We start from the raw sequence: 12321 nt of genomic DNA on the forward strand, positions 1-12321 counted from the left end.
CACGATTTCTAATTAAAAAACACTAATATTGTTTTGGAGTAAATAATCTCAAGCATTAAATTGGCTAATGAGTAATTCAAATATATAGATTTATAATAAACTTCAAAAGATAGTATGTCTTGTGTACATACACATACTTATAAAGCAATATTCAATAGTTCAAAAAGTACTCTTACAATAGTTCAATATATTCTAGCAATGAATATATTTCACAAATCAAACATAATGTATTCAAACTTTTACAATAGTTCAAAAACTCTTCTATCATCCACTTCAATAAGATCAAATTGACTTGTGGCGTCCCTTCAAATTTGATCACCTCCATTTCCCTACACATTTAAAATGTACAGCAAATCAGATTGCAGCAATACGTTATAGAAGAGGCAAGAAGTTCCAAATTCCAAATTGCAGCAGTTCCAGATTGCAAATTGCAGACTGCAGATTTTTTGAGTTCCAAATTACAGTTTCGGATTCCTAATTATTGCATATTACAGATTACATGAGTTCCAGATTGCAGGTTCCAGATTCCAAATTGCAGAATGCAAATTACAGTTCAATATTTCAGGTTCCAGATTGCAGATTACATATTACATATTATTGCAGATTACAAATTACAGTTCCAGATTTTAGATCATTGCAAATTACAGATTACTGCTCCAGATTCCAGATTATTGCATATTACAGATTATAATTCCAGATTGTAGGTTCTTGATTCCAGATTGCAAATTACAGTTTAAGATTGCAGGTTCCAAATTGCATATTGCATATTGCAGATTGCAGATTACAGTTTACATATCTAAATTTAACGGCCAAAAAACTTTTTGAATTTCGTAGTCCACTTCAGGCCAAAGATGTTGTCTTACAGAATTACTACATCAATTCGTAGTCCACTTCATGAAAGTGGATGTGTTTCAAAGATCAATACAGATGCCCAACAATTCAACAAGAAAATGAATTCAGCTGCAACACAGTTACAAAAGCAACTTCCTGGACTTAAGATTATTGTCTTAGATATTTTCCAACCCCTATATGACTTGGTCAAATCCCCATCAGACCATGGTAATTTTCCATATAAACTCTACTGCTTATAACAAATCCTGCATACGACACTATAACTAACATATCTCTATTCGCGGAAGCAAATAGAGGGTGTTGTGGGATAGGAACAATGGAGACAATATCTTTATTGTGCAACCCAAATTTGGCAATTTTTTGGAACTTTTTGGGAGTCAAATGGTCATGTTAAACAACACTGCTGATATTTTGAGAAGCTAGATCAGGACAGGTTCAAACAGAAGAAAGATAACATGGTGGAACACTATACAAAATTGTAGATAGACAGTTTGGAAAGAGAGGATCTTGAGATGCTTTATAGATAAGAACAATCACATCCAGGAGATAAAAGGCTCACAACATTTTTTGTTTTACTTTTGGTGTAGCATGGAACTTTTAGATGAAGCTTTAATCTATCTTTACAACTCCTATAATTCCTATAAGTAGTAGTCTACTACAGACAATACACTCTACTACAGACAAGATCACACAAGACAGGTAGCAGTCGCAAGACAGAGTCACAATCACACAAGATCAATACACTTTACTGCAGACACCAAGACAGGTAGCAGTCGCAATCACACAAGATCAATACACTCTACTCCAAAGAGGGGTCCTGTAAATCGGGAGAGCAGTTGCACCAAACAAAGCATGGAAAAAGAGGAAACTCAACTCCAACAACACCAAGACACTCTACTACAGACACCAAGACAAGCATAAAATTGAAGGAACCACGCAAAATACCTTTTGAAAGATTTTGGCCTCTTATAGCTTGTGCGCTACTTGCATCAACAGGTGAAACAAGGTTAGATCCAACAACCACTGGTATGTCCTGGTACACATCTCACGCTCATCCTCAGATTGCATATAGCATGTACACATAATGGAAAACTAAGCATTTAGTTCCATGACCTTACTTCTATAAGATGAGATAAAACCACAAGAAAATTATTTTTCCACGTGACCCATAAACAAATAAATAAAACGACACAGATCTGTGCATACCCTAGGAAGGAATGTAGGATTCACGAGCAAAATAGCAGTTTTTTATGGTAGGACCTCCAGAGGAGAGAACCCTAATATTGAACCACAAAGGCTAAGTGAACCTCTTGCTAAGTCTGTTGGAAAGATTTCGCATGACAAGTTAGTTTTGACTTTTGAATGTTTAGCAGTACTAAGAAAAACTTCAAGCCCCTACAACTTACATTCATTGGCGAACTCCACAAAGGCAAAGCAAAGGCGAGAGTGGGGATCACCACAAACTCTACACTCAACAACCTATGGAGCAAGTGTTGCCAAAAGAAAACACAAAAATATTACGTACTTTTTTAAAAAATTATAGCAAGACCACTATTACACTCGTCAATAGATGCCCTATACAATTTTCACCAAAGCAATAACAACATACCCAGTGTAATTACACAAGAGTTTTCACCAAAAACACAAATATGAACTAATGTCAGTCTAGTTTGAGAAAGAAATGAGGATAAAGAACAATTCAATTGTGTGAAAATGGCATGAAACTTAGCAAATTAATAGGAAACTAGTCCAACTATGTTAAACATAAACATAAGCATTGTGACTCACCAACACCTCACAGACTGACAACAAGCAACTCAATCTAGCTTTCTAAGTTCCATACAAACCAAACTTTTTGTAGGACAGTCCCATAAATAGTAAAAATAATTGTATGGCATATCAGTATCTTTGCAAAGACAAACCATGAATTGGATAATGGTCTTGTAGGGCAATGATCTTAAGCCAACCAACCATATTACACAGTAAAACAAACCATAGCCTAAGTGTAAAGAAGCTCTTCAATTGATGATGCAAGTTAAGAGACACAAGTAAAGTATTTACATATATTAATTCAAACAACCTTTAACCAGAATAAGCATCAGCACACATCGCTAGTGCATAAAAGACAGTTAAAGCACGTTACTATGACACTAAAGTGTAAGAAAAGAAAGAAAGAAAGAAGAGAGAAATAACAAGCAAAGCAGTGCTCTTTCGAGCTATAGACCTTGTAGTTCAAGCTTTCAATACCTACTTGCTTCTGTATATGGTAACCTTCTTTAGAGTCTTCCTAATATGTTGATTTAAGTAAAAATGTAAGATGTACGTTGAAGATATCCAAAAATTGTAAGCCAAAACGAAAACACAGAAATTTAAATTACACTCGGAGATGCAGGATGCAAGTGGAAAAACAAAAGGATTGTGGTGCTTAATATATTTTAGAAATATTTTAGGTTCATCTTCACATGCTTCTTAATTAGTAACTGGCTCTCAGATATAGGCTATCTTACTAATTCTCAAGCAGTAGTGATTACAACCTTACAGTAAATATTCTTAGTCTACTTATTATGTCTTTAGTCAAGCAAAGTAGTGATTACAACCTTACAGTAAATATTCTTAGTCTACTTATTATGTCTTTAGTCAAGCAAAGTATAGTTATAAAGATATTTCAAATCCCACTTGTGACTTGTCCTAGAAGCCAAATGATACAAGTGTCCTTGGTGTTCAAGATCAGACTAGGAGGAATATGAAAGGAGGCAGCTTATATCCGTCTAATGGTAAAATACTTATAATATGAATCAATCTTTTGTTGTGTTAAAAGTTATTAGTTTTTTCTAGCTATGGTGCACGGACTCTCCAAAAATATTGTTTACGTATGTCGGATCCTCCAAAATTGCACTACTTTTCAAGGATCCTACGCACACTAGGCTTTTTTTTAAGGAGAGTCCAAGCAACATATATAGTTTTGCTTGTGCATCTACCAGTTTCACCTTTAGACTTTTTTTTTTGTTTTGTATCTCCTCATTTCAGCTTCCTCTTTCCCATGCTTGTCGAGAATTTCTTCGGGGGTTAGACTGACATAAACAACTTTAAGAAGCAGCTACTATTTAACTCTTAACAAGTTGATGGGGAATTTGAAGAACAAATTTGAGCTACCTTTTTTGACACTGAATTGGCATGAACAGAAAATGGATACATAATAACAGAGCCTAGGCAACATTAACTTTGAGATACCCTTTTTGACTCTCAATGGAGATTGACAATAAAATAAGTACCTCGGCCTGGTCAATATTTCAGAATATTATGCACAATGTTATTCTGCTAGTACCACAACCAAGAGATAGAAAGAAAATTCACCCCTCAGAATATTGTGCATAACAATGTTATTATGCATAATGTTTTCTCATTCACCATTGCTAGTACCCCTCACGATTCAAACTCTTCCTCTAGTCATTTGTTGGAACCTATGGAAGAATCGTTGTTCAGGTAAATATGGAGACAAGAAGTCTAGTAGTTTGAGGGTTACATTTTAATTTTCAAAGACACGAAGAACCTTCTTACTACTGTTTATCCATACACCCGACCTGTATGCTTTCCATACTGATTTATACTTATTTAGTGATTAATCAACTGATGTTGGTAATATAACTACGAGCTAGACTCCCAAAAATCGACGAAAATCGTATTTGCAAACACAAGAATATCAAAATCCTAAAGCTAAAATTTAGACTTCCAAAGATAGAATTTCTTACCTGATAAACCCTATTCCAAAAAAATCATTCCAATGTGATGAAGCATTTTAGTGAGGTGTGCTTATCTATGAGGCGTCTTCAACAAAAAATCGTTAAATCTATTGTTCAGCAAGTAGCTCTTTAGCTCTTCAATGTGAAATCGTGAAATCTGTTCTTCAGTTCTGTGAGAAAGTTGACAAAAATATGTCCTTCGGTTCTGTAAGAAAATCGTGTTCTTGAGTGATTTGGGGGAAAAGAAAGACTTACCTGATAAATCGTGTTCTTCAGTTCAGCTCAATTTTCTTGTTCTTCAGTTCTGTGAGAAAGATTTTTGCTTGTTCTTCAGTGATTTTTACCTGATAAATCGTGTTCTTCACAGAAGTTCTTCTCAGTTTTGTGAGAAGTTCAACTCGATTTTCTTTTTGGGAGAAAATAAAATTTTAATGTTTTATGAAATATTTTTTTGTTCAATAAGAATGGGAGGGAGAGTTAAAAATGTTGTAGGGAATATAATATTTTAGTGAAAACTTTAAGGCCAATTGTAATGTGTTGTTTTTACAATTATAAAAATAGGACACTTTAAAAATGTGGCCATATATGTAAATTGTTGTTGCCAATTATATCATACTTTAACAACGCTTATAAAGTGTAGCTTATACCATTAAAGAGTACACTTTAAAAGTGTTGCCAATATTATCGCAGCTAAAAGTTAAAAACTTGGGCTACGCTTTAAAAGCGTCCCCAAAAGTATTTTAGGCAACACTTTAAAAGCGTTGTCCAGAACTAGTGTGGCCCTAGGCCTAAAATGTTGTAGTGCCAATAGAGAAATAGACTTCGAAACTGATGTTTTTCCAACCTCTATCTATTCTGTCATATAGAATGACTCCATCAGAGTTGAAAGAATTAAAAGAACAATTGAAAGATCTCCTTGATAAGTGAGTCATGTCATGATTCGAGACTACCCTCCTAGTGGTAACCCGGTGCTTAGAGTCACAAGTGACCCCAAGTTAACCCTTGATACTGACATAGTCATGAACAACTAAATATGAACATGTAAAAGAACTAAAATGACTAAACAGAAGCATAACTATGGAATACTGGTTCAATATATGAACAAAGTTTTGTATACAACAATTGTAATCTAAATAGAATGATAGACTGAATACAACAACTCTAACTGGCTGTCTATGAAGCCTATAATAATATTATATTTTTTTAGCATAGTTTTATTTTTGTCTTCTGATTTATTGTCACCGTAGTTTGTAAATATTTAAATCCCAACACGTCACTTCCACTACCACCAACCACTCCTGCTATCACAACCACCACGGACAACCACTATTGTCAATCACTATCACATCTACCACCTCCATCATTATAATTATATCCACTGTCACCACCGATACATTGTCAATGTCGTTACCACCTCCACCACCACTGACCCACTACCATCGTTATGGTCAATTTCTACTATCAACCACCCCACCATCACAACTACCGCTGCCATCAATTATTATCAACAAATCATCAACCATCACACATTCTTTAGTCACTGAAATCAACATCACTAACTATTAACATCTTTGATTTCACCATCACCATCTCTACCAACCTCCACCATTACAACTATTACTATCATCATTACTAACCACTAATAGCAACCATTACCACCGTCACTATATAAACTATCTTCACCATCACTGACATTTTTATCAAATAATATTCTTATATTATCAAAATTATATATTTTTTATTTAATTATAATTTTGTTAAAATTGTAAATTTACTATGTTTCCAACTAACTAAATTATGCACATTGAGATGTTGAGACAATCACTCAGCATTCAGATTTGGACATATTAATTTTAATGAAAATAAACATACTATTAGTTAATTATGTTATCGCATTATTGTGGAATAACTAATCCAAATTTATGAAATAACTTTGTCTATTCCATACTCCATACCAAACGATCCCTAAAATAGTGGGATTAGCTATCTCATATAAAAGGTAGAATAACTAATTACATGAGATATTTTTTGTTCGGTGAGATTCTTAACCTGCGTATCTTATTCAATATTATAATACTATAATTAATTCATAACAAATCATGATATTAACAAATACATAAAATTAATTAAAGGCATAAGTATTCTCAATACAACATACCAAACAATAATAAAAAATAATCTAACATAACTAATCACATCATTACTAATATCAATATTATTAAGATAATATATTCAGTAGTATTCTTATATATTATACCAAACGATGCATTAGTGCATATATTTTGAGCTCTTTTAGATGGTCTAATATGTAATTCGAAATATATTAAAGGAGTTGATAGGAAATAAAGAATTTATATAAAAAAATCCTAATCTCATCTCTGTCCATTCTAGGGTTTCATTCTTCATAGCGAACCGGACAGCAGCCCCAGAAACACACCGGCAGCCAAGATGGGTCGTATGCACAGTCGAGGGTTAGTTCATTCTTTCACTCTTCGTCTCTGTTAATGCGACAATGTAGTAATACTTTTTTTTACAATTTTGTTTGGTGCACAGTAAGGGTATTTCTGCTTCAGCACTCCCATACAAGAGGACTCCACCAAGTTGGCTCAAAATATCTGCACCAGATGTAAGTAATTACCACCCATTTTATGGACTATAGTCTAATCGCTAAGGAACCAGATCATAGCTTTATTGGAGTAATGGATAGCTTGTTTTGTAATTATGTCTAAACCCCTTTGACAATGCTACCTTAGATTTGATTTTTAATACTTTAACACTTGTGTTCATGCTATTTGATTAATGTTTTTTTTTTCTGTAAAATATGCCAATTGAAGGCCATAGCCTGTTTGCTGTATTGTGTCCCTCATTTGACAAGTTGGAACAGTGGTATTTGAGGAATGTGCTATGGGGGTGTAGGTGGACTTCACTCCCGATTAATTAAGATTCTTGTGCTTTACAACATGCATTTTCGAAGTAACACTTAGTTTCCTCCATATAGTGGAAAAGCTCCGTCTTTTACTGTTTAGTCATTATTTCCTGTGATTGAAAAGATAAAAATAAGGTTACGTGTTCGCTTGGATCAGATGTGGCTTAACTATGCTAGGTAAGGATGTAGTAATGTGACAGAGACAATGAGAGACTATCCCTTTACCTTACTCGCTGTAAGGCTATGAGCCATTTTACATTTAAAGAATGTCGCGTGTAAAATGCAGGTGCATTTTGGCTTCCTGTAGTTTATAAGTAAGCTCAAGAACATATTTCCCATCACTATGGTTAGTTGAGATTTTCTTTATACTCCCTCTGTTCCACTTTATGTGGAAAAGTTTGAATAGACATGGAGTCTAATTAATGGGATAAAATTTTTGCCAAATCACCTAAAGATATACCATGTGTCAGTTATACCCTTAACAGCCCTTTCGTTAGATTTTTAACGGAAAACATGGTAAAGAGCAATACAGAGTCAAAAAGAGACTTGACATGGTCCATCTTTTCTCTCCACATTGACATGGGGTGTTCATATCACCAAAACCTCATCCCACTCTTATCTACTTAAATTCCTTTTTCCAATATCTGCTTCAATTCCAAAATCCTAAATTGCCCTGTTTTTATTATCATGACTATACCCAGTGAAGGGATAAGACTTCTGCAAAATCACTAAATATATACCAATTGTCAATCATACCCTTAACAACCCTTTGGTTAGATTTTTAAGGGAAAGCATGGTAAAGAGAAATACAGAGTCAAAAAGAGATTTGACATGGTCCATCTTTTCTCTCCACATTGACACGAGGTGTCCATATCACCATAACTTCATCCCACTCTACTTCAATTACAAAGTCCTAAATTGCCCTATTTTTATTATCATGACTACCCAGTGAAGGGATAAGACTTTTTCCAAATCTATAAATATATACAAAGTGTCTGGTACTATGTTGCTCGGACTCTTCAAAAATGTCGACTGGTGCGTGTCGGATCCTCCAAAAACAGTGTATTTTTGAAGGATCCGACACGGGTACGGCAACATTTTTGGAGAGTCCAAGCAACTTAGGTCAGTTATACCCTTAACAACCCTTGATTAGATTTTTAACGGAAAACATGGTAAAGAGAAATACAGTGTCAAAAAGAGATATAGCATGGTCCATCTTTTCTCTCCACATTGACATGAGGTGACCATATCACCATAACTTCATTCCACTCTTATCTACTTGAATTTTTCCAATATCTACTTCAATTTCAAAATCCTAAATTGCCCCCTTTTTATTGTCATGACTATCAGGTCTTTCTCGAATCTGTGAAATATATTTCAAACTTGTAAGCTCTTTAATTGAAGAAAAACTCATCTTTCAAATCTGTCTCCCTTCTTGAAGATCAAGGTTCCAGTATTTTGTTTGTAATCCTGATGGTTAAGACTACCATTCATTTTGTAAGCAATTGCCAATTTCTGCAAAATTGAATGGTTTTATTCATCACCTTTAGGTTTTGAATAATGTGTGTGTTTATGGTTAGTATTCTAGTGGGTTGCGCGCAAGGTGGCCCATACTCTACGGTTACAACAACATGCCTAGTGTAGTCCCACAAAGTGGGATCTAGGGAAGGTACAATGTATGCAAACCTTACCCCTACCTCAGAGGTGTTTTCCAATAAACCCTTGGCTCCCTGGACACCACGGTTATTTAAAAAAATCCATGCGTCTTTAATGGTTGTTTTGGTAAACAATCCCGTTATTTAAGAATTCTTCTTTCTGTTTGCAATAAGCAAATCCAGGGAAAAATTAAGTCGAATCTCCACAATAATGTGAGAAAAAAAAAAGGGTAAAAACCAAATCATGCACAAACATGTAATAAGAGATCTGACATGTTGTACCTTTACGTTTTGAACTTAACTTTTCTATCTAATAAAACAATCACATATTGTTCACTTTTAAATTTAATGTGTCTGTGTCAGTTTCTAAAGGAATGATAGTAAGGGTGATGTTCGAAATCCTAAAATTATCAAATTCAGAAAGCTGCCACTCTTTTTGGAATAGACTAAAAAGGAAATGTTGCTATATAAACTGGAATGGAGTGAGTAAGAAAAGGTTGAGCTTCTTCCTTTGTGGGTCAGTTGAACTTTTTCTCTTCACGAGCATCAGTTGAGTTTTGTTTCTCCTTTCTCTGTTTTTATGGATTAGAAAACTTCAGGACAGATCATGGTTGTTTTCTGCTAAAATTCAAAACATTACCAAGAAATTTATGTGTTACTTGATTGAGTAAAGTCATGGACTTATTTCTAGTATTTTAATAAACAGCATTCTCTTGTGTTTCAGGTTGAAGATAACATCTGCAAGTTTGCCAAAAAAGGTTTAACACCCTCTCAAATTGGTGTTATTCTTCGTGATTCCCATGGCATTGCTCAGGTGAAGAGTGTAACTGGTAGCAAGATTCTCAGAATTTTGAAGGCTCATGGTACTTATTTGGTAATTTTGTGTTTTTAGTAGATATTACTTGTCTCAAGGAAATTATCTGATAATATAATGATTCTTAATTTGCTAGGACTTGCTCCTGAGATTCCCGAGGATCTCTACCACCTTATCAAAAAAGCAGTTGCAATTCGGAAGCACCTTGAGAGAAACAGGAAAGACAAGGATTCCAAGTTTAGGTTGATTCTTGTTGAGAGCAGGATTCACCGACTTGCTCGCTACTACAAGAAAACAAAAAAGCTTCCACCAGTCTGGAAGTAGTAAGTCCAGTCTTTCTATTTGACTTTAGTAGTGGACTGCTTTGATTTTGTTTTATTCTAGGTTTATGTTGCATTTGCAAATATAATATGTTAATATGGTCAATTCTCTACGAATTAACTTCTTTATCTAAGCATGCTGAGAATTCTCTCATAATTTGGTTAAAAGGTTTATTTCAGTTGGAGAATGTGATTCAGCCACTGCATTGATTATTCTCTTTGCAATATAGCGTAATACATATTCGATTTCCTGTTAGAGACTATTTGTGTGGTTCTGGGGAACCATTGTGAAACTTGATATGAAGTATTTGGTTTCAAGGGACTGGTTGTCCTCATATGGGTTGTTTATAGTTGCTACATTATATACATACCGAGGCACCCCCATTTCTCTTTGTTGCTTGAGTTTGACAAAAGTATATATTCATCTTTCCACTATTGATGGGAAGTAAACACAATAATTTTATGGCAATCTTCATTTTCTTGCCAACCTTCAACCTAGTTGCCTCATATCTGATATTTTTCTTTATGACGTGGTGTATGAGAAGATAGCTTGGGTGCACCTTGACTAATTTTGTGAGGTACTTGCTAACTCTCACCAGTATATGTAGTGGCCTCGTATCTTTGAGGTTCTTGCAGCTTACAAGCGCTTTAGATCCATCTGAATGAGTCCATACTGTCTAATGACAAGACCTTTATAGGGAGGGGAGCAACCACATTAGGCATGTTCTGGTGAAACTTAGGGTGCCCATTTTAGAAGAAATTAGAAAAAAACAGTGTTCATTCTTTCCTGTCCTGTGAGTCAGATATTTACTGAAGTTGGTGCAGCTTGTTGTGTGCACATATATAATTATGTGTCGGTCAATACTCTGTTTCTTTGGTAACTCTCCTTCCGGGTCTTCTCTCATAATTTGTGATTTGTGATTTGCTTTACTGATTTCAGTTTTTTTTTTCCGTTGCAGTGAATCTACCACTGCCAGTACTCTTGTGGCATGAGAGAAGACAACGGGAGCATTCAGAGTGCTACTTTCTTCGCCAAGTCATATCTTAGAAATTCTATATTAAGCTGTTTTGGCATGTCCAGGATACTTGAAATCGTAAACAAAATTATGTACTCGAGGAGATGATAGGGCCTCCATTTAGTTTCTTGTTTGAGATTTTGACATTGAGACTTTGTTATCTGAGGTATACTTCTTTTGGTTTAGGTATGTTTTAATTATCATGTTGCGAAATTCTCGGTAAAGCTAGAAATGCTGGATAATGGTTATACTCGCCGCTCTGGTCTGTGGACCTGTGTCAGCTTATTGGTTTAGTTCCTTGAAAACTTTTTATTTTCCTTCCTTGACAAGTCCAATTGAGCTTTAATGATTCATATTGCAGTTACAGAAACAGAAAAAATGACAATCTCAGGCATACTATTAATAGGTTATTTGGCTTGATCGAGCAACCTATGAACAGTTGTTGCCTACATGTGGGATTTTGTTCAATTCACTGCAATTGTATCCATGGATGCAGAGTTACTTTTGTTAGGGAGTGCTTTAGCCCCTAATGTGGGACTTTTCAGTGTGAATTCAAATTTAGTTGTATTTCAATGTGGGTATCGGACACACATTAACTCTTAACTCCTAACTGTTTATACTAGAGTAGTCGAAGTGTGACAATCCAGCCGTTGCAATCATTTACTGTTATTTTTAAATAATGTTTGGTTTAGCTTGTGGCTATCTTAGTTATTTCATCGAATATTTAGGTAAATCTTTAATTATTTCACAGAATATGTAGGTAGATGAGAAGAATTAACCTAGCACTTCTTGCATACGTTGAGAACTATTAGTTATGTGGGTTTTCAAATTACAAATTAAAAGTCATTAATTTTATACATGAATAATATATTTCCTTATTAGCTACCAGTCGTATAACTTATACGAAAAATGGGATGGAGTAATTTACTTGGGAAGAAATGATGGATGATTCATTATGCTTAATTTACTAGTCGTATTTTCTTAATTTCATAGTGACT

General features: G+C 34.6%; 1 protein-coding gene and 1 long non-coding RNA gene across 2 annotated transcripts; one reads left to right on the forward strand and one right to left on the reverse strand.

Annotated features, from left to right (window-relative positions):
* Positions 1–1807: 1807 nt before the first annotated feature.
* Positions 1808–2813, reverse strand: LOC125865250 (uncharacterized). The gene is made up of 3 exons (XR_007446333.1): positions 2259–2813; positions 2059–2171; positions 1808–1972 (listed from the first exon to the last, which is right to left on the reverse strand). It is a non-coding gene; the product is annotated as an uncharacterized LOC125865250 (long non-coding RNA).
* Positions 2814–6965: 4152 nt separating this feature from the next.
* Positions 6966–11508, forward strand: LOC125865244 (40S ribosomal protein S13). The gene is made up of 5 exons (XM_049545450.1): positions 6966–7063; positions 7146–7218; positions 9898–10036; positions 10124–10310; positions 11267–11508. The coding sequence occupies exons 1-5, from the start codon at positions 7041–7043 to the stop codon at positions 11298–11300; spliced, it is 456 nt and encodes a 151-aa protein (XP_049401407.1). The 5' UTR covers positions 6966–7040; the 3' UTR covers positions 11301–11508.
* Positions 11509–12321: the final 813 nt, after the last annotated feature.

Source organism: Solanum stenotomum, chromosome 5 (genome assembly GCF_019186545.1).
Source record: "Solanum stenotomum isolate F172 chromosome 5, ASM1918654v1, whole genome shotgun sequence".
Taxonomy (NCBI): Eukaryota; Viridiplantae; Streptophyta; class Magnoliopsida; order Solanales; family Solanaceae; genus Solanum; species Solanum stenotomum.

What these genes read in the sequence shown, in the direction of transcription:
- LOC125865244 (XM_049545450.1), top strand. Translation starts at nt 7,041, where the DNA reads ATGGGTCGTATGCACAGTCGAGG. An exon ending in TCAAAATATCTGCACCAGAT is followed by an intron (nt 7,219 to 9,897) that starts GTAAGTAATTAC and finishes CTTGTGTTTCAG; the next exon opens with GTTGAAGATAACATCTGCAA. An exon ending in CTTCCACCAGTCTGGAAGTA is followed by an intron (nt 10,311 to 11,266) that starts GTAAGTCCAGTC and finishes TTTCCGTTGCAG; the next exon opens with TGAATCTACCACTGCCAGTA.